Source organism: Labrus bergylta, chromosome 3, assembly GCF_963930695.1.
Source record: "Labrus bergylta chromosome 3, fLabBer1.1, whole genome shotgun sequence".
Classification (NCBI taxonomy): Eukaryota; Metazoa; Chordata; class Actinopteri; order Labriformes; family Labridae; genus Labrus; species Labrus bergylta.
Window position 1 is genome coordinate 14,210,449 of NC_089197.1, and position 18,903 is coordinate 14,229,351.

The window sequence follows — 18,903 nt, forward strand, 5'->3', positions numbered from 1 at the left end:
CAACTAGGCTGAAATAAACAGTAAAAAAACAAATGTCATTCTTGCAAATAGAGATTATATATAAATGTATTCTTTGTAATGTGAGGAGTATTGACCAACCAGGTTTTAGTTGCAGGAAAAGAACTCTAGAAGAAAGAACAATGAGTTGAATGTATTGGCTGAAATGGATTCCCAGAACCCATCGGTTATTGACGATGTTCAGCTTTATCAAAATGTCTTTCAGACGTTTCATAACTTCTCTTCTCTTTCTCTGTAAGGGGAAGTCTTTGCCTGTTTATTAGTCATCTTGATCTCTACTGGCTAAACTGGAAGCCCAAACTATTAGCCAACACCATCAGAGGCCAAATCATCATTTGGCTAACTGAGTTGTGAAAGTGACAGTAAACTAGTCACCTCTGAAACTATTCGGATTACCTATAAAACCGTGCAATTTTATCAGGCTAGTTGCAAAAGATATTCCAGGACCAGCACCACGTCGAGAAGAATTAAATGCAGATAACTTTTTGTATTAGCTGATGGCTGAACAAAGCGAGCACATTAAAACAACACATTGGACTGTCAGCCAATCGGGTTGGGCTTTCTTCATGTTTGTGGTGAAGTAATTGCTAAAATGAAAAGAATGAATTAAAACAAGTAACGTTGCAGCCCCAATTTTAGATTTTTATTTATATTCAAAATATATATTGAAAAGGTGAGATGTACAATGAACTCTACAAGAAACGTTTGCTCTTGTAAATATAAACAATACAGGCAACATAATATCAAACTTAATCCAACAAGAGTTACCTGTAAGTTCAGTGCGCTGAAGTGTGTGAAGGTGATGGAAAGTCTGAGGTCAAAATGCAAATGATCCTCCTCTCTCCTCCACTATAGTTTGCATAAGTTGTGGCTCGAGGCGACATATGATTGAGTTTGATTGAGTGTCAGAGGTGCCGTCTCATTTCCATCCTCCCGCTCTCCTTTTCATGATTCAACACAGGCCAAGATTGTATCGAGACAATGTTTAACGAGTCAGTTACAGGTGCTGCGCTGCTTATCACCAACCCTTATGTAAATGTTACACAGCGCAAACTTCAACACTACCTGCTTTTGTATTTGATGTTTTTTTGGATCATTTGATTACATTTCAAAGACTAAAAAAATGTTTGTTTTATTCCAGGATGTATACTTACTTGATTAGAAAACGTCATGTTTTGAATGTAGCTTTCAGTGTGTAGGCTTTCTGATTGAGAGTCTTCAGGTGTATATGGCTTGTCTTAATATCTACACATGTGCTACAATATGTTACTGAGGTTTGTTCAAAGTCAGGATGTGATCCATTTACATATAAACTCTGAAATGCATCCTCATCCATTAGATCTTGTTATTTTTATTTTATCTTATTTTAGGGATGCATTTTTAAATATGTACCTCCAAATACATCAAATGAAGTGAGTGTAGGATATATTTACAGCTGTGCCCTATAGCTACAGAGAACATCATCAACTATAGCAGGTTTTTTTTCTCACAATTTGTGTGTTTAACTGAGACATATAGAGGTCAACTCAACAGCAAAGAACAAGAAAGGTGTCAGAAAAGTCCTTGTTTCGAGTCTCTTACGGAATAAATTTAGATTATGTTCTTTGCTTCCTGTGATAATAAACTGAAATATTTTCGTATTTGGATTGTGCTAAGACTAAACCAGCAATGTGAAGACAATACCTTGGACTCAAAGGGATTATTTCTCCATTTGTTAACACAGGATCAGTCGTAAATCAGCAGATAAAATAATGTCAGGTTGAAGCTATAGTTTCAGTTTTTCCTCTTCATGCTTGTTTCTTTTTTGGCTGAATCTCCTCTCCCTCTCCCCTTTGATCCAGCAGCAGCAGCCGCCTCATAGTGTCTACCCAGCCTTCATGGTCAGTTTTTTAAAGAATTTACTAAACATAGTGAATCTGTTATTCCCCCCTGAGCATTGTGAACTGGTCTCTGGTAGTCTTAACATGTGTCTTTGTTTAGGGAGATGATGTTTCCTTGAGACAGAGCATGCCTTTGGTGTGTGTATATTTTGTTTGCATTATGTCCTTTGTCTGCCTCGGTCAGACAACACAGATTTTAACCACTTTAGTTTTAATCTCGGCTACAAATCCAGCACTTCAATCTGATTCCTAGACTGAAATCAATCCGATGTGTTAGAGGTAGTCCCACCTTTGTGATGACTGAAGGAGCTACCTTCCACTGAAGTCGTTGTAAAGCACTGGATAAGTAGGTAATGTGGCGAGGACTGCCAAACTTATTAAGCCGGTCTGGCAGCTGGTTTGTGCTGGTGCTGTTGATGCGTGTTCCACCTGACAGTACTGTTCTGCAGGGAGCCAGCTTCGCCTAGTTAACTTTAATTGCCTGTTTCCTGTGGAAGTTGACTGAGCTGCGGCGGCATTTACACATAATGAAAAAAGATAAGTGTGAAAGGAAGCCAGCTCTTTATCCATGAATATTGAATTGGAAGCAATTTATTTTCTGAATTTTCTCCCTCTTTCTCTCTCTCCTCCCTCCCCCTCATCTCTCCTCGCCGCTCTTCTCAGCCATAGCTCGTTAATGAGGCTTCTTGATAATGATCCCTGCACGCTTTTCCTCATTAGGCACACTCAATAGGGACGTCCCTGCCTCCATCCCTCTCTCTGTCGTTCTCTTGTTATTTTCTGATTCTGCCTCTCCCTCCTTTTTCGACTCTGGCCGCCCCTTCGTCTCTTTCTGCTCGCTTTTCCTTTTTCACAACAAATAGGCTGCTCTGCACACCAGCACAATATCGATTAACAATGCTGCTCCTCAGTCGCTTATGTCCATTGTGCGATTTCAGGTCCAGCTCGACATAATGAGCTGACTGAATAATGGCCAGCTGCTAAATAAACCTTTAAATGTGGTAAGCCACTAGATATACCCTCGCCTAGCTCGTGTAATGAATGTATGGATGAGGGTATTGAAGTTCTATCCAGCAAGCAGAATAGCAATCATGTTTTTTTTTCTGTTTTCGAGAGGCGGTTGATGGATGTGCTAAGTGTTATTTAACCTTGTTTTAAAGCACTTGCTTCCCTCTTGCCTGAGTGGCTATTTAACTCCTGTCTATCTACTCACTCCTCTCTGGCTGCCTCTCACACACACACATCCATGGCCTCTTGGGAGGTGTATGTGTGTTCTCCAATGTGTCTGTGCTTAACTGCATTTTGCTGGAGGAGTGGGCGTGCTTGCTTGGTTTTCCTGAGTGTTGAAAGGGTTTGAGGTTTTAGAGTGTAGACCTATTGATTTTGAACTGTCCCAGCTATGATGAAGCGCAGGGTTTGGGAGGGAGCAAAACTCTGTATCCTCTCTGGCAATCAGAGGAGACGTGTTGTCGAGTCGAATGTAGTTGTCACAAAAAGATCTTTAGTCTTAAGTGGGAAAAGATAAGAAGTTATAGCACAGTTGTATGAAGACGAGGTCATGATCTAAAAAGAGTGTCAGGTGTGTGGTATAAATATCAGTTAGTCTCAGCTTTACTTTGCCCTACCATCTTAGCAGAGTTATATCTAAAGACATGTAGCAATTTATAAATGAGCGTTGATGTTAAGTATTGGCTATAATGTACTGTATGAAGTTAGAAAATTTTGCATTTTTGGTGCCACATGATGCAGTTCAGCCTCTTTTAGGATAATAATGAATAGCCCGATGATAAATACTTTGAACATGTGAGATAAAGTCATAAAAAAAAAACAATGTTGGGAAATGAATTTTCTACTGTCAGATGATGCTCAATCTGTACAACTAGAATGTACAGAATCAGTTTTCCCCTGAGCCGGTGAATGTGCTGGATCAGCATGTTGGCAGTCTCTGTCAGTCTATTCTGCATAAACGGTTTGGCCTTGGACTAAATGTGGTCAAAGCCCGCTCTAATGCATGAGTGGAGTGTGGTCATCCATGGATTCATTTCCCAGCCGACCCACTTGTCCTCTGTCTTGTCTCCGTGCATTTGTTTACAGCAGCAGCAGCTCCAGGCTCAGCACCTCTCTCACGCAGCCCACGGGCCCCCAGTCCAGCTGCCCCCCCACCCGTCAGGCCTGCAGCCTCCCGGCATCCCCCCTGTGACGGGCGCAGGCTCTGGCCTGCTGGCTCTTGGTGCTCTTGGCAGCCAGGCCCATCTGCCTGTTAAGGATGAGAAGAACCACCACGACCTGGAGCACAGAGGTGAGGAGGAGCATTGCCTGACACACGCAGACACACACACACACACACACACACACACACACACACACACACACACACACACACACACACACACACACACACACACACACACACGTATACTGCCTGCAGGATTTCACGGCTGATGTGGGAATTGTTCTTTCCAAGAACTGGTTCTACCAGCCAGATGCATGTATCGTAAAAACAAGTCAGTGTATGTTTCTACCTGTAAGTGTGTATGTTCAGAATCCCTATGTGAACAAATATTTGTAAAGGTTTAAAAAAAAAAGTTTATTTTGATTTGTTAAAGTACTGTCAACCTGTACAAAGGGTTTATAGGTTGCAACTAATTTTGCTAATATTTCCTCACTAATGCTGAACATATTATTTATAAGCTATAAGAACAAACAATATCCATCTAATGACTAATGAATTTAAAAACATTAGTCAAGTCGTTATTAAAGCAAATGAGTCTCTCACTTTCTAATTAGCCATTCATTCTGCTGTTTTAGATCATTGATGGAGTAACTGGATGTGGGTTATAAACTTTCACTTTGCACATCCACATGTTCACAGTAAAGGATTTAAGGGTCATGAGTTTAATCACTTTCATATAAGCCAAAAGAGAAGTTTTACGTTTTCTATCAGTATGAAGTCATTGATTAAGGCTTTTCTTAGAGGTAACAAACATATTTAATCTGGATGCCCAACAACAGTTTCTCTGAAGCTCACAGTTCAAACAGTTGGGTCTAGCTGATTCAAAGATCTGAAAAATAGATAAAAGTTTCTAAACACAAGCTATGAGTTTTCTCATGTAGGCAACCTAAAGCCTACACTATCCCCAATAACTGCTTTTAAATGATTTATTGATATAGAGTAAATGACTCATGAAGCATGAATAAAGCTTATCAACCCTTTCTTTAAGGAGCATTATTAGAACATGGTACCAAGCTTAATAATGCAGCCTCACATACTTGAGTTTTTTTTTATAAAACAATGTTATTACTGTTATTTTATTGGAGTTTTGACACTTGGTGACACGTATACTAATTTGTGTTTCGCTTTCCTCTCTCCTGGACCCTCATCTTTTCACTCTCCTCTGGCCATTCCTCTGAAAGAACGCGAGTCGAGCACGGTACGTTGACTCTCACCTTCTCAGACTCCTGTGTGTCTTGACTTTGCCGGTCTCTGGCTAACTGTGTTTGGTGATTAGGTGTACTTTACATAGACTTAAGCTCCCTGTTCAATAGAAATTCATGCTCTCTCTGTAAGAACACACACATTTTTGTACTCAGGAGGTTGACTGAAATCAAATAATGAAGTCTGGCCAAATAAGCCAGTGCCATCTAATCCAGGTGGAAAATGACTCCAATCACTGGGCGAGGATTAGCAGTCAGCCAGCTCCTTTAATTTCAGCACAATTAAAAGCGACTTTGACTCTCCTTCTCTTCTTCCATCGCCACTTTGGAGGATTCACTGTTGCATGTGAACAATGCCTTACTGCTTTTCATTTTCCATTTTTTTCCCTTTTATCTACCATTCTCCTCTTCTTTTACATACATCTTTATTTTCTGTCCTCTCTCCTTCCTCTTATCTCACTCATTTGCTCGTTTCCTAGCATATCCTCCTCTGTCTCGCTCTCTCTCCTTCTCATGTTGAAGTCCTTGTTTATTGGACTGGCTTAAAGCTCTCAGTGAGCTGGAGCATGACGACCTGCTGGATCTGCTTGGCCAGATTGAGTTCCCATTGACTGGTCATCCTGAATGAGCCCACTCATGTCTGAAGGGAACCCAAACTCTTCCCCCGTCTCGTATGGTGACGAGCAGCTGCCAGTGCTACCTTACCTGATCTTCTTTCTAATTCACCCACACACTCGCACGTCCTGTCCTGTTGTCTCAGGTCATCTGATCCCAGAGTTGCAGGCAAGTGCAGGGTTATTGAGTCTAAGGAATCCTTTAAAGGTCACAGGCTCAACCACACAGACAGGCAGCATCCTCATACTTTCGTAAAGCAGCTGAATGGATTTCCATATTTTGACCTGAGAAGGAGAAATGTGGAAATGGTAGAAACAACTTACATCCCAAAGTGTTGTTTTTACGTATTTTCAATCTCTCCCTTTTTTGTCATCCCTTCACTTAGACTTCAACTTCTCCCTTTTCTCTGCCACTCATCTTTCTCTTCCCCTAATTTGCAACCAAGAAGTTACACATCTTCTCCCTCTTTAACCGAGTCTTCCTCTTTCTGAAGGCAGGGATTTGTTGAGCTGCCTGACAGTGTGGCATGGCCTCAGGGTTTGCTTGCTTCACCCCTCCTTTCCCCCTCCTTCTCTGCCTGTCGGCCTGTTTGGCAGTGCTAGCCCTCCACACCAGTGCCCAGACTACAAAAACCCCGTTTGCAGCTTCTGAGAGAGTGCCAGCCTGTCCGGGCATTCCCACTAGTGGGGAGAACTCGTTGCCACACTGCTACGCTCTCATGGCTTGCCAAGTTCCTTTCCTGTTTTGCTCTCTTGTCTTTCTTCCTCTTTTTTTTCTCGTTTTCTCACTCTGCCTCTTTCATGGCTCTTTTCTCTGCTGGCAACACCCTCTTTGTGTCTTCACATTGCACACTTGTCCAGGTTCTTTCAATGGCCTCTTTATTCCTTTCTTTTTTCTTTTTTAAATTCTGGTTGATTTTCATGAACTCTGCTGTCATTCTCTGCTGTTTTGTCACTGAACGGCCACAGCCCACACACAAACACACAGACTGTCTGGGAGTCTTTAAGACATTTTTTACAGTTACACAGAAAGATCCTGGTCACTCTTTGTTATGTTTGTACGTACTTCCATATCATCTAGAGACAAAGTGCAAGAAGGAATGTAAGCTAGTAAGCTGTTTGGTTTGAATAGTGAGAGGTGTTTCAAGTGTGTCTCTGACCAGGTCACTGAGAGGCTGTATGAGAGGATTAGTTGTTAGGTTGTGTGTATACACACACACCTCGATATCCCATGAAGCACTCTGCTTCATCTTCACATTCCCTCTTCACCTCTACTAAGCCTGCATTAAAGGAGCAATATGCAAGATATCTACTGAATCAAATTATGAAATGACCTTTCTGTATCATCAGACATTAATGAAACATGCTATGTTGAAGTGTTGGATTCTCTGTTAACAGCACAGCAGCCAGTACATCCTCTTAAGTTTGGATTCCGAACCTGAATGGTTTGTTTTTTTGATCAGAGAAGCTGGGCGGTTTTAAGGCACCCCTACACAGCTGTTTTGGACCTTCGTTTATCAGCCAGATATGAGACCAGTTATCGCGACATATCCACAGGTGCTGCAGTGATGGAGGCAGGCAAGCAAACTGGTTCAGATATGAATTATTCTACCCGACCTAAAAAAAAAAACCTTTTAATAAGCTCCACTACCAGACACAAGGCAAAACAAGGATAAATATTGAAGATGCTTTTGAAAAATAGAGGGAGAGGTTACCACATTAAGGTTTCAAGACCAATACAGAGCTGGTTAAACACTGATGCTTCTGTGTCCCCCACATAGCATCCCGCATGTTGGGGCGCTGGTGGCGGTTAGTGCGCGCGCCCCATGTGTGGAAGCTGTAGTCTTCCAAGCATGTGGCCCAGGTTCAAATCTGACCTGTGGCTTCTTTCCTGCATGTCATTCCCCACTCCTCTCTCCCCCATTTCTGATTCTATCCACTGTCCTATGGCTCAAATAAAGGCACAAAAAGCCAAAAAATAAATCTTAAAAAAAATGTAGCATCCCGCATGTGGATCGACTCTAGGCGGGAGGGGGCAAGGGAGAGACAGCTCTCTCCAATGTTTTGAATTTAGACTGCAGTACCAATTTTGAACGCTACATGTCACAGTTACATATTGCTCCATTAAGTATCACCTAGCTTGTGATTTAATGCTTTTGTCTCCCAGCGGTGTTTTGTGTGTTTGTGTGTGCTCAGCTGTCTCATCTGTTTCCACCCTGCTCCATTGCCCAGGCAGCAACAGCAGAGCTAAGCTGTCCCAGAATCCTTTTCTGCACCTTCTATCACAACTCAGTCCAGGAGCATTGTGCGTTTAGCTTTACAGTCAATATTGTCACTGCTTCAACAAAAGAAAAAGCCCCGAAGCAGTGGCTGGACTAAAATACACCATTTTGGTAGTTTTAAGTTGCCGAAGTTTTAAGTATTGCATCTAAGCCCCAAACGCTTACTTGACAGGGCATATAACGTCAGTACAGTAGTGGATATTACTTTGTGATAGTTAAAATCTTGAATCCTAAGACGACAGTGAAGTTAATCATTTCTAAGACTCACAGTTTCTTCTGCAATTGCACTTCTACACGCTGCAACTAAACTAATAGTCATACGAGCTGAAGCATATTTTTGTATGTTATATATTATGTGGTTATTGACAGTCTGTTTCAGGAAGTCAACGGTAAAGCACACAGAGTAAAGTGGAGACTGACGTGCCTGCATGTTGTTGTTTTTGTTGTTGGCAGAATAACTCGGTGTCGCCGTCTGACAGCCTGCGGGCAGCGAGTGAGAAGCACCGCGGCTCTTCAGATTACAGTCTGGACTCCAAGAAACGCAAAGTGGATGACAAAGACAGCATGAGCAGATATGTGAGTGTTTGTCTTTAGGTTTTCTTTAATTTCACAGAGATGAGTTCTCAGCTCTCCCACTCTAGCTGCTGGTTGGATCCTGAATTTTTTTTACTGGTTGTTTTTGTTGCGAGTGTAAACTTTAATAGGCCACTCCGGATAAACTGTTACTCCTTAGGAAAAGTTTAAATTTACGAGCAAACCAATCTATTGCCTGTGATTTCATTATATAAACAATATGGCCTTTGGAAACTTTTTTTTTACGGGTCAGTAAATTCCTAATTATTTTGCTGGGAGTGTCCTAAAAAGGAGTAAAAAAATGTTGTCTCTTATTGTATTTAAATACACAGTGGTCAAGCATAATATTTATAATGAATTTACTCCAATTAAATGCTAATCTAATTATTTTCCAACAAGTATACAGTATCCTACCAAATACAGATGACATAGTTGACTGTACCATGGTCTTTTATTTGATCTAGAAGCCAGACAAGTTGACAGCAGTTATTTATGCTGATTGTCTTTCACCACTGTTGTTGTTCCTGCAGTAAAGTCTGTCACTCCTTCTTTCAGGACAGTGATGGAGACAAAAGTGACGACTTGGTGGTGGATGTTTCCAATGAGGTAAGAACTGTTTGAACTGAGCTGCTCAGCCACATTCCACAGTGTGAACGCCGCACAGAAACTAAACAATGTTCTTTTGCAGTTAGTCCGTCAGGGCCTCAACACGTTTACAGCACTGCCAAAAAGTCTGTCATAATATTAGTTGTGTATGTGCAATGAGTGTGTGCTCACATGCTGCATTTCTTTTGCCATTCATGCAGAACATAAGACAAAGAACACAAAGAGAAAAGGGAGTGACAGGTGAAGGAAAAGTGTGTATGTGTGTGAGGGAGAGTAAGAGCACGCATGAGTATATTTATCTGTGTTTGCACATGAGGCCCCGGTTTGTTTGACCTACATGTACATGCCAGTGGCTTTCCTCCGCTCTTGTTTGCTCAGCCTCGCTCTCTGTCTGTCTTGTTTAACTTTGCAGGATCCGGCTACCCCTCGAGTCAGCCCTGCTCACTCTCCTCCAGAAAACGGCCTGGATAAATCCAGAGTCCTGAAGAAGGATGCTGCCCCCAACAGCCCCGCTTCTGTCGCATCGTCAGGCAGCACTCCATCCTCCAAAGCAAAGGACCACGCCCATGTGAGTGTGAGCGACACACTAGTCTAAGGGAGGAGATAAAATAAGGAGGTTACAGTGGAGGGGGTGAAGGGTGAGCTGACAGATTAAAGGGCATTTGTCAAGTGAAGTGGTTGTCTGTGTGAAGGACTTATACGCAGGAGGCTTAGCGGGCGGCTGCTATGAGGGGTTGAAGGGGGCAGAGGGTGGATGCACTCTCAGGAAATCAAACCTTATGGCTCACTCCTCTCAATCTCCTTTATGGCTTACCCAATAAATGGTCATTTCTTCCCTTACCCGAGGCTGTAAATAACCTAGAGACACCACAGTGAGGGAACTGCTGTCTCCTTCTTTTTTTGCCTCTACTCATCTTCCCCCCCCCCCCCCCCCCATTTTCTCTAATACTGAAGTTCTCCCTAACCAGGCTAAAACAATCCTCATGCATTGGTTTTACAACACCCACTTCAAGGAGGATTAGGATAGATTTATAGTCCACATTACTCCCCTCCACCTCCCATGACACCAGCTTCTTTCTGCCCTCATTAGTGTGTGTCACCAAGATAAACCCCCCCACTCCCCCCTCTGTCTACAGAGGAAGAAAGATGGATTAATTATGAGAAAAAACGTTTGGTCCTTCATCTTGCTAGTCTAGCCATTCTTAACAAGCTTGACTTCTAAGCTAAGGTTTATGCCCCTACCGACAACACACACACACACACATACACACACACACACACACACACACACCAGGGCTGTAATGAAGTGTCAGTGTTAGATTGGATTACCATGAGCACGTCCACTTAGATTGTCACTCTGGATTTCCCTGGCAGTGGGGTTATTTTTGACTCACTTGGATATACTTTTTTTTTTTTACGGTTCACTGTGAATGTGTGTGGACAGCGTTGAGTGTTCAGTATTCAGTGTTAGTGTGGCTGAAAGAAAGAGTGAGTGAACTTCCAACTTCAGTAAGAGGATACAAAACAAGGTCACAACCACAGGTTAAAGAGTTCTTCTGTTTTTAGAACGACAAGTCTTCCACACCAAGCCTGAAGTCCAACACACCGACGCCAAGAAATGAGGCCCCCACACCAGGAACCAGCACCACCCCAGGACTAAGGCCCCTCACAATGGGCAAACCACCTGGCATGGAGGCACTTGGTATGTTAAACATCTTTAATATCATACTTTTAAACAACTGTTCTGCATTATTGATTGACAAAAAGGCCATTTTGGGGGCACCGGTGGCCGAGTGGTTAGTTCGTGTTCCACATGTACAAAGGCTATAGTCCTCTTGGCGGACAGCCGTTGTACAGTTGAACTACGAGGTGCGTGCTCGTGGCTGGCGTTCCAGTGTGTGTGTGGGTTTTGTGCAGCAACGTATGCTGGTGTAGTTCATGGTGCTCCCACGATACTTTGTCTGCAGACAGCAGGGGAACAGGGAAATGTGGCTGCAGCTGTGTCGTAGTATAGATATTACATGACTGTTGGGATAACCATTTACCCGCCATGTAGTGGATAGCTCTGTGAAATTCACTCGCCAAAAAGAAAATCTACACACATTTGGTGGGTGTCAGCAGAGCGTCTAGACTCTGTCAAAAAAAAGAACAAATTGCTATTTAAAAAAAAAACATTCAGAGAGGATTTTAATTGTCTATTTTTTTGCCGCTGGTGATTTTCTTTTGGTGCTGGGTTGAATCTGTTTGGGGTCTCCAAAAAATTCTCTATGCAGGAAAAAAAACCTGGCTTATTGTAATTAGTGCTTCTAAATGTTAATTGTTGTGCCTTTCTTCTGCATGGTTTAGTATGAATTTATCCAAATGGTCCTTTCTCCTTTCCAGCTGCGCCTGCTCTGCGTACACCTCTGTCCATCGCGGGTTCCTATGCCTCCCCATTTGCTATGATGGGCCATCATGAGATGAATGGATCCCTGACCAGCCCAGGCGTCTATCCAGGTCTCATCTCACCACAGATTAGTGCTGCAGCTGCTGCCGCCTATGGACGCTCTCCCATTGTAAGTAAACCAGCATCTATATATACTTGCGTATATGAACTGAATAAATGAAGCTCTTCATCTGCACATTTATTCATTCATTCATATATTCCACCTCTGTTAGTTTGACATGAGAAGTCCTCACCAACAGCATTATGAATGATCCTCCTCTGTGTTAGGTGGTAGAGTCAGTCCTGAAGTATGACTTTCAGAAACTTGAGCATTCATCCTGTATTTCCATAACTCATAGTGAATATTTCTGCTCGGCTGGCTGCTGCTTGTTGTGTGTACATAATGAGAGAGTACAAAGACTGCCGCGCTGCTTTACTTTGATCTTAGCTAGTTAGCATTCTAAAGGCTTTAAAAAGCCCCCCCCCCCCCCCCCAAAAAAAATGCAGCTCCGTGTTTAAAAGTCTCCCAGGCTTTCATTAGCATTAGCAAGCAGGATGTTGTAGCCTTGTGTAAAGCTTCTCTGAATGTAATGAAGATGAATCTGCTCCTTTCAAGGGATTTTCCTGCAAATGATTCCTACAAGAGTTCCTCAGGGTGTTATCAGATAAAGCAAAGCATAGTTTTCAATTTGAATATTAGCTTAGTAGTCTAATGTATCTTTGAAGATTACTAGTTGTTTTTTTATTTATTTAATTTTTTACTTTTTTCTCCTCTTTTACCTACAGGCAGGGTTTGACCCTCATCCTCACATGAGAGCTCCTGGGCTGCCAGCCAGCCTTACATCCATTTCTGGAGGAAAACCGTGAGTATCTGAAATTTGTCTTCAGCCTTTTTGGGAACAGATAGCATTTAATTTGTATTAACTGACAGTCTTTTCCTTCCTCTGTCCCCTGCAGAGCGTATTCTTTTCACGTGAGTGCGGATGGTCAGATGCAACCCGTGCCCTTCCCTCCAGATGCACTGATCGGCCCAGGCATCCCACGCCATGCTCGCCAGATTAACACACTGAGCCACGGGGAAGTCGTGTGCGCTGTTACCATCAGCAACCCAACGCGCCATGTCTACACTGGCGGCAAGGGTTGTGTCAAGATTTGGGACATAAGCCAACCAGGCAGCAAGAGCCCGGTGTCCCAACTCGACTGCCTGGTAACTAATCTTGGTATTATCTTTGGAAAAGTCATGGCTGTGGAAAATGTGAAATGTTTGTGCAAGAGTTGTGTGTTATTAAAGTGGACATTTCAAAGTGCTAACAAGGTGTCCAACTAGAACAGAGACATAATGTTCTTGTTTCATGAGGTCTCTGCAGACTTCCTCCCTCATTAAGATTATCTTGAGCATCAAATGTAGCCTGACTCCACATCCCATCATAGCTTTCCCCAAGATCCCATCTGACAGAGATGTGAATAATTCAGCAAAGTATCTCTGTGCTGTGCTGAAATAATCCTTGGTGAGAAAAAAAGCCTGCTGAGTAATGATGTTCTGATTGGCCGACCCTGTCTGCCATTACCCAGCTCATTACTTCCTCCCAACTGCCTCCCATTTCTCATTTTGATACTGCGGCTTCATGCCGTTCAACTCATAGAGCCTCCAGCACCCTTAAGGTGCGTCCAGAGTGCAGTTGTGTCTTATAAAGCCATCAGGGTGCTGTTTTAATTTGACCGAGAGCTTCAGCAGTCTTATTGATCTCTTTCTTTCTGCTCTCCTGGAGCCAAGCCAACAGCAGCAGCCTCACACACTACCTACATCTCTTGTTAAAGCTGACACCCACATCTTCACTTAAATACAGAGGAGTCAGCAGGAGTCTTAAGACTTGACTTGTCAAAGAAAGCTCTCCCTAAGTTTAAGCAGAGATGGTCTTGACCTGCTCAACAGAATTGTAATTTAGTATGTTCTTAACCTCTAATTGTCCTCTTCATGTAGATATTTGTAAGATTTAAAGATTAATGATGTCCTGTGACTTAGATCGTGACAATACTTGTTTCTATTTCAGAACAGGGACAATTACATCCGCTCCTGCAAGCTGTTGCCTGACGGCCGCACACTTATAGTGGGTGGTGAGGCCAGCACACTGACCATCTGGGACCTTGCCTCACAAACACCCCGCATTAAGGCCGAGCTCACCTCTTCTGCTCCGGCCTGCTACGCCCTGGCCATTAGTCCTGACGCCAAGGTCTGTTTCTCCTGCTGCTCAGATGGAAATATCGCTGTGTGGGACCTCCATAACCAGACCCTCGTTAGGTAAGTGCTGTGGCTCTGAGGATATGATTTTACCAACACAGAAAATGTTAAGAATCAATCCATTCATTTTAATTTTGGACATTCGTTAGATTAGAGCATCTTCTGAATCCATCGTTTCTTTTGTTGGATTGTTGCAGGCAGTTCCAGGGCCACACAGATGGAGCCAGCTGCATTGACATCTCTCATGATGGGACCAAATTGTGGACTGGGGGACTTGACAACACAGTCCGCTCTTGGGATCTAAGGGAGGGGCGACAGCTCCAACAACATGATTTTACCTCACAGGTACAGAGAAGCTTACGATAATAAAATATGAGAATGATGCAATATCTTCTTGTTTGTCCCTTCTTGCAAAACAGACTTTTTTAGAGTGTATAACGTAATCGTTGTTGCAGATCTTCTCGCTGGGCTACTGTCCTACTGGAGAATGGCTGGCTGTGGGTATGGAGAGCAGCAATGTGGAGGTGCTTCACCACACCAAGCCTGACAAGTACCAACTGCACCTGCATGAAAGCTGTGTCCTCTCGCTAAAGTTTGCTTACTGTGGTAAGTAACAGACAAAGGGTCTTCTTTTAAATATGTGTGGAAAGACACTGATCTTTGGGGAACACAAACATCTTCAGGCATTTTTGTTTGAAGGGGAAAGTTGTTTTGAGCTCTGTCCTGGTCCAACGCTTGACAATTCATGCGGTTTGAGAACTGTAATTGACATCTTCTTGCCGTGTAATATGATTAAGAACTAAGGCATATTAAGAGGTATATTGTCAGGTGATTTTGTATACCTGACAATATGCCTCCTTCTGAGAGAAAGTAAATAGAGAAGTGGCACTAAAGGCTTTGAAACAACTGTAAGACCAGAATGTAGAGCAATAAGATTTACATCAAACTTCAAATGAAAACATTTTTTGACTGGTTTGGTGGCTCTTCTTTAATTTTCTAAGTGGATTCTCATTGGGGGAATTGGAATTCAGAAAGTGAGAGTGAATCTCTTCAGTAGTGTTTTGAACATCATGGATAGGAACTTGTTTGTTGAACCCCTCCATAGGAGTACACAATGTTCTATCAGCATTGGCCTGGACATGAAGATACTGAACTCTTTCACTGGTGGGCTGTTCTGTCTCTGAATCAACCTCTCTCTTCAACAATGACATGTTGAAAATGTTTCAAGAGTTCAGCGCCTGTCCTCCTGTTAATTAGTCACTTGCGTGGTGATAGTGATAGTGTGATTGCTGTTTATTTGTGAGAATTTGTTTTCAGTGTTTGAATGTCAGATCACTGCTCCTGACACTCTTTGCAGTGGAAACGGCACACAGCGAAAGCTCGTAACTGTATTAACAATGAAGCTGTTATTTGCTCATTAGAGACTTTAGTAATTGCTTTTTCCGTTTAAATCAATGTGCCTGTCGGGCAGACCAGCTGGTTTCAAGTTTAAGGCTCTGACAAATTAGCTTTTACTATTGCCTCACTTATTTATTTCAGAAACCAGCACTGTCGGTATTCATTTCCCCTCACAAGACCCCCTGAGCACAGCCTCGTATCACTGCCACGCATTCAAAATGATGCTCACTGCTTCAGAGCCCTTGCTGTCACTAATTAAATCATTAGCCAACTAGTCAGTGTGTAATTAATCAGAGGCTGATTAAAATACTTATCAGGGCGGAAATGGTGCGATTCTGCTTCATTATGTGTATTTTATGACGATTCATGTAATTGTACTTCCCTCTGTGAGGTTTGTTAGTCATTGAAAAGATTTTCATGGTCACATGTGTGCTGTTATTTTGTGTTAGCCTTGAATGACAAACCAGAATATGTTTGTGTGTGTGTTTGAACACACACACCTTCAGATTGTTTTCTCAACCTGTCTGTTCTATGTTTGCAGGTAAATGGTTTGTGAGCACAGGGAAGGACAACCTGCTGAACGCATGGAGGACTCCTTATGGTGCTAGCATATTCCAGGTAACTATGACAAACATGAACACACTTCACAATCAAACAATCCACAATCAAAGTTAAAGCGGAATATTACAGTTAGAGTTGAGTATCAGTCCCATTTCACAACACATTTCTCTGAATCTCATCTTTAAGTTTGGCGCTTTTTCTAAACTTTTATCTGCATTTCATGAAACTAACTGGTTAAATGTGGAAGGGAAGGAGATTTTAGCATGATTTAAAAAAAGAAATAGATAAGATAACTTTAATTTTCTTAATTAAAAAATGTAATTGTTGTCACATGGATTGATTTCCAGAACAAATCTCTCTTTTCTGAGTTTCCACAAATTAAGTACAAGTGATGGTCCACTATCTTGAGAAACAATAGCAGCATATTAGGACGATGTGTTGATGGCTTTTGTTGTTTTTGCTTCCACAGTCAAAGGAGTCATCCTCCGTCCTGAGCTGTGACATCTCAGCAGATGACAAATACATCGTGACTGGATCTGGAGACAAGAAGGCAACAGTGTACGAGGTCATCTATTGAACAGACGAGGCTCCTGCTTCAGCACTTCTACTGAGATTACTTTACTTTCCTCTGACCAACCATCTGTGGACCTCAACGTGCTACGATAGACTACAGGTTAAGCAAGGTCATCTGACAGGAATTGACGGAGCTGCTGGCCTAAGGATAACTGCTGGAAAGATATTTTTTTTCCCATTGGAGGCTTTATTTTTTGGTAACTCTTTTTGTGACTTCAGAATTTTTGCTCTTTTTTTTTTTTTGTTTAGAATTGTTTGGTTAAATCGGATGAAGCAGCGCTTCAATTCTGAGACCCTTGTTCCCCAGATGTCTTGTGAAAAGTGTACATATCGGATTAAATAAAAGACATTTTATATATATTATAAAAAATATATATATTTTCATGTCCTGGGTGTACTTGTGATGGGTTTTTTGCCCACTTGGTGATATGCCATGATATTTGAGTGGGGGAGCTGAACATAAATTTTCTCTTCAATTTTTTTGAAGCCCCTTCTCCCGGCTGATCTTTGAAGAAATCAAACAGAGGAGCATGAATCTTACAAGTAGGACGTTTTTGTGGAGATTTAAACATGGCCTTTTGTCACCGTGCTCTTACCGAACTATGAAAATGTGGAGTCCTTTAACTCTGGCAGAGCCTCAGCTGGTTTGGACCACCTTGCACCCCGAGCGGGACTCTATGATTCAGGAGAAGAGATGGATGTAAATTAAATTCATGCTTATAAAACAATGTTTTTAGTGTACATCTCTGTCTGTGCTATATTTCTCTCTGTTTGTTTTACCTTGTTAGATTACAGGAGATAGGGGACATTTAATCTTTAGCCTAACCCTTGGACCTCAGTTGGCAGCAGAAGCAGTGCTGCAGGCACAAACTGGATGATAATGTGCTTTTTTTTTTACTAACTTGACGTAATATGGATGTTGAATTGCACCATGGATTTCTTGGCTACAGACTAAACTCAAACAGTCCAATCTGTGCTGTTGGACTCTTTTTGCTCTTTGTATCTTATCAATATTCCTGGAACATGTTTGGACAACTGTGATGGGGAGGCAACGCCGTGTAACTCATGAGGAAGGTAACACATGAAGTAATCGAGGTCCTCTAATGTTGACATTAAGACAGCGCTGATTATTCCTGGTTTGTACACTGTGCTCCTGATCCTGTCAGCATTTCAAACAACAGAAATTAGAAAGGACAAAAATCGCCTGTTCCTCTGAATCACACCAAAGTATGTAGCAAATGCTGTCAGCACTGAAAAGAAATGTACAGTTGTTAATAAATCAATAAAACTGTTTTTGTAGAATGGCCCTCTTCCTAGTTTATTTATAGACCATGTTACCCATAAAGGTGTAAAGGTATGCTTCCTGTGTGCTTCTGAATCCAACATTTAAAGGGGAGGTTTTGCATTTTGGGTAAATGCTTATTTGCTTTTTGCAACAACAAAACATGGGAGGGAAATTAAAATTCACACTTGTGTCTGTTTGCTGAGTTAGCTCAAGAGATGGTTATCAAAGCATAAAAAATAAAAACACTGCTAGCTTGGCTGCGTTACAGTCCGTCTACCAGCAGCTCTAAAGCTCACTAATTAACAGCTGACTGCTGACCAAGAAAAAGTCTGGCCACTTAACACTGTCTCGTTTCTCTAAAGCACAAGCAGAAGAGGATTACATGTAAGCATAAATTAATTTGCGAAGGTCAAACCTCATTGCGTATGTCCCTTGATTCCATCCTGATGTCTGTCGAGAGAAAACCAGAGTGAAAGTAGTTTGTTATTCAATTTAGATAAAAGCTTAAGGAAACAATACAACTTGCAAGGCAGGCTTTATGGGATTCCACAATTTCCCAGTTTGGGATCAGTAAAGTACACCAGTCAGTCAGTTTTAAGTATGTCCTTAGCAATGACCCCCCCCCCACCTGAAAGTCCAATATGACTTTCTGAGGTCGATAAGTTGAAGTGACCCTTCCACAGCTTAAAGTCTACTGATTTCACGCACCAATAAACCTGCACCCTGAATCTACGAACTACTCTGAAGCCGAGTACATTTTACCTTTGAAATTGTATTTGAACATTGGTTTTTCTTTGTTCTTCGCATCTGAACTGAAAAGATACTTTTAGTCTGCCAGCATGTTCTCAGTTAAAGCTCATATAAGACAGTCAGGGTTGAAGGAATAATGAAAAGCTGCAGGTTGATCATCAAATACTATATTTCTATAATATACACTTCTCTCTGACTGAAGAAAAATAAACATAACAATAAGAAGGCATTAGAACAAGAATGGAAATAACAAAAAATTCCCTG

The 18,903-nt window shown here is 42.0% G+C and overlaps 1 protein-coding gene across 15 annotated transcripts in view; it reads left to right on the forward strand.

Moving 5' to 3' along the window:
- tle3b (TLE family member 3, transcriptional corepressor b) overlaps window positions 1-17,910 on the forward strand; it is a 31,046-nt gene extending 13,136 nt beyond the window's left edge. For 3 of the 15 annotated variants that reach the window (XM_065952758.1, XM_065952763.1, XM_065952762.1), the window contains exons 8-22: window positions 1,860-1,898; window positions 3,993-4,196; window positions 5,270-5,329; window positions 8,683-8,805; window positions 9,358-9,408; window positions 9,821-9,976; window positions 10,975-11,110; window positions 11,791-11,963; window positions 12,620-12,696; window positions 12,791-13,040; window positions 13,885-14,132; window positions 14,270-14,417; window positions 14,528-14,678; window positions 16,012-16,088; window positions 16,501-17,910. In XM_065952758.1, coding sequence (XP_065808830.1) covers window positions 1,860-1,898; window positions 3,993-4,196; window positions 5,270-5,329; window positions 8,683-8,805; window positions 9,358-9,408; window positions 9,821-9,976; window positions 10,975-11,110; window positions 11,791-11,963; window positions 12,620-12,696; window positions 12,791-13,040; window positions 13,885-14,132; window positions 14,270-14,417; window positions 14,528-14,678; window positions 16,012-16,088; window positions 16,501-16,608 — 2,001 coding nt within the window. In that variant the 3' untranslated portion in view covers window positions 16,609-17,910. Of the gene's footprint in view, window positions 1-1,859; window positions 1,899-3,992; window positions 4,198-5,269; window positions 5,330-8,682; window positions 8,806-9,357; window positions 9,409-9,820; window positions 9,977-10,974; window positions 11,111-11,790; window positions 11,964-12,619; window positions 12,697-12,790; window positions 13,041-13,884; window positions 14,133-14,269; window positions 14,418-14,527; window positions 14,679-16,011; window positions 16,089-16,500 lie in introns of all 15 variants that reach the window. The other 12 variants (XM_065952760.1, XM_065952765.1, XM_065952759.1 and 9 more) reach the window with 7 other exon arrangements.
- The last annotated feature ends 993 nt before the right edge of the window (window positions 17,911-18,903 follow it).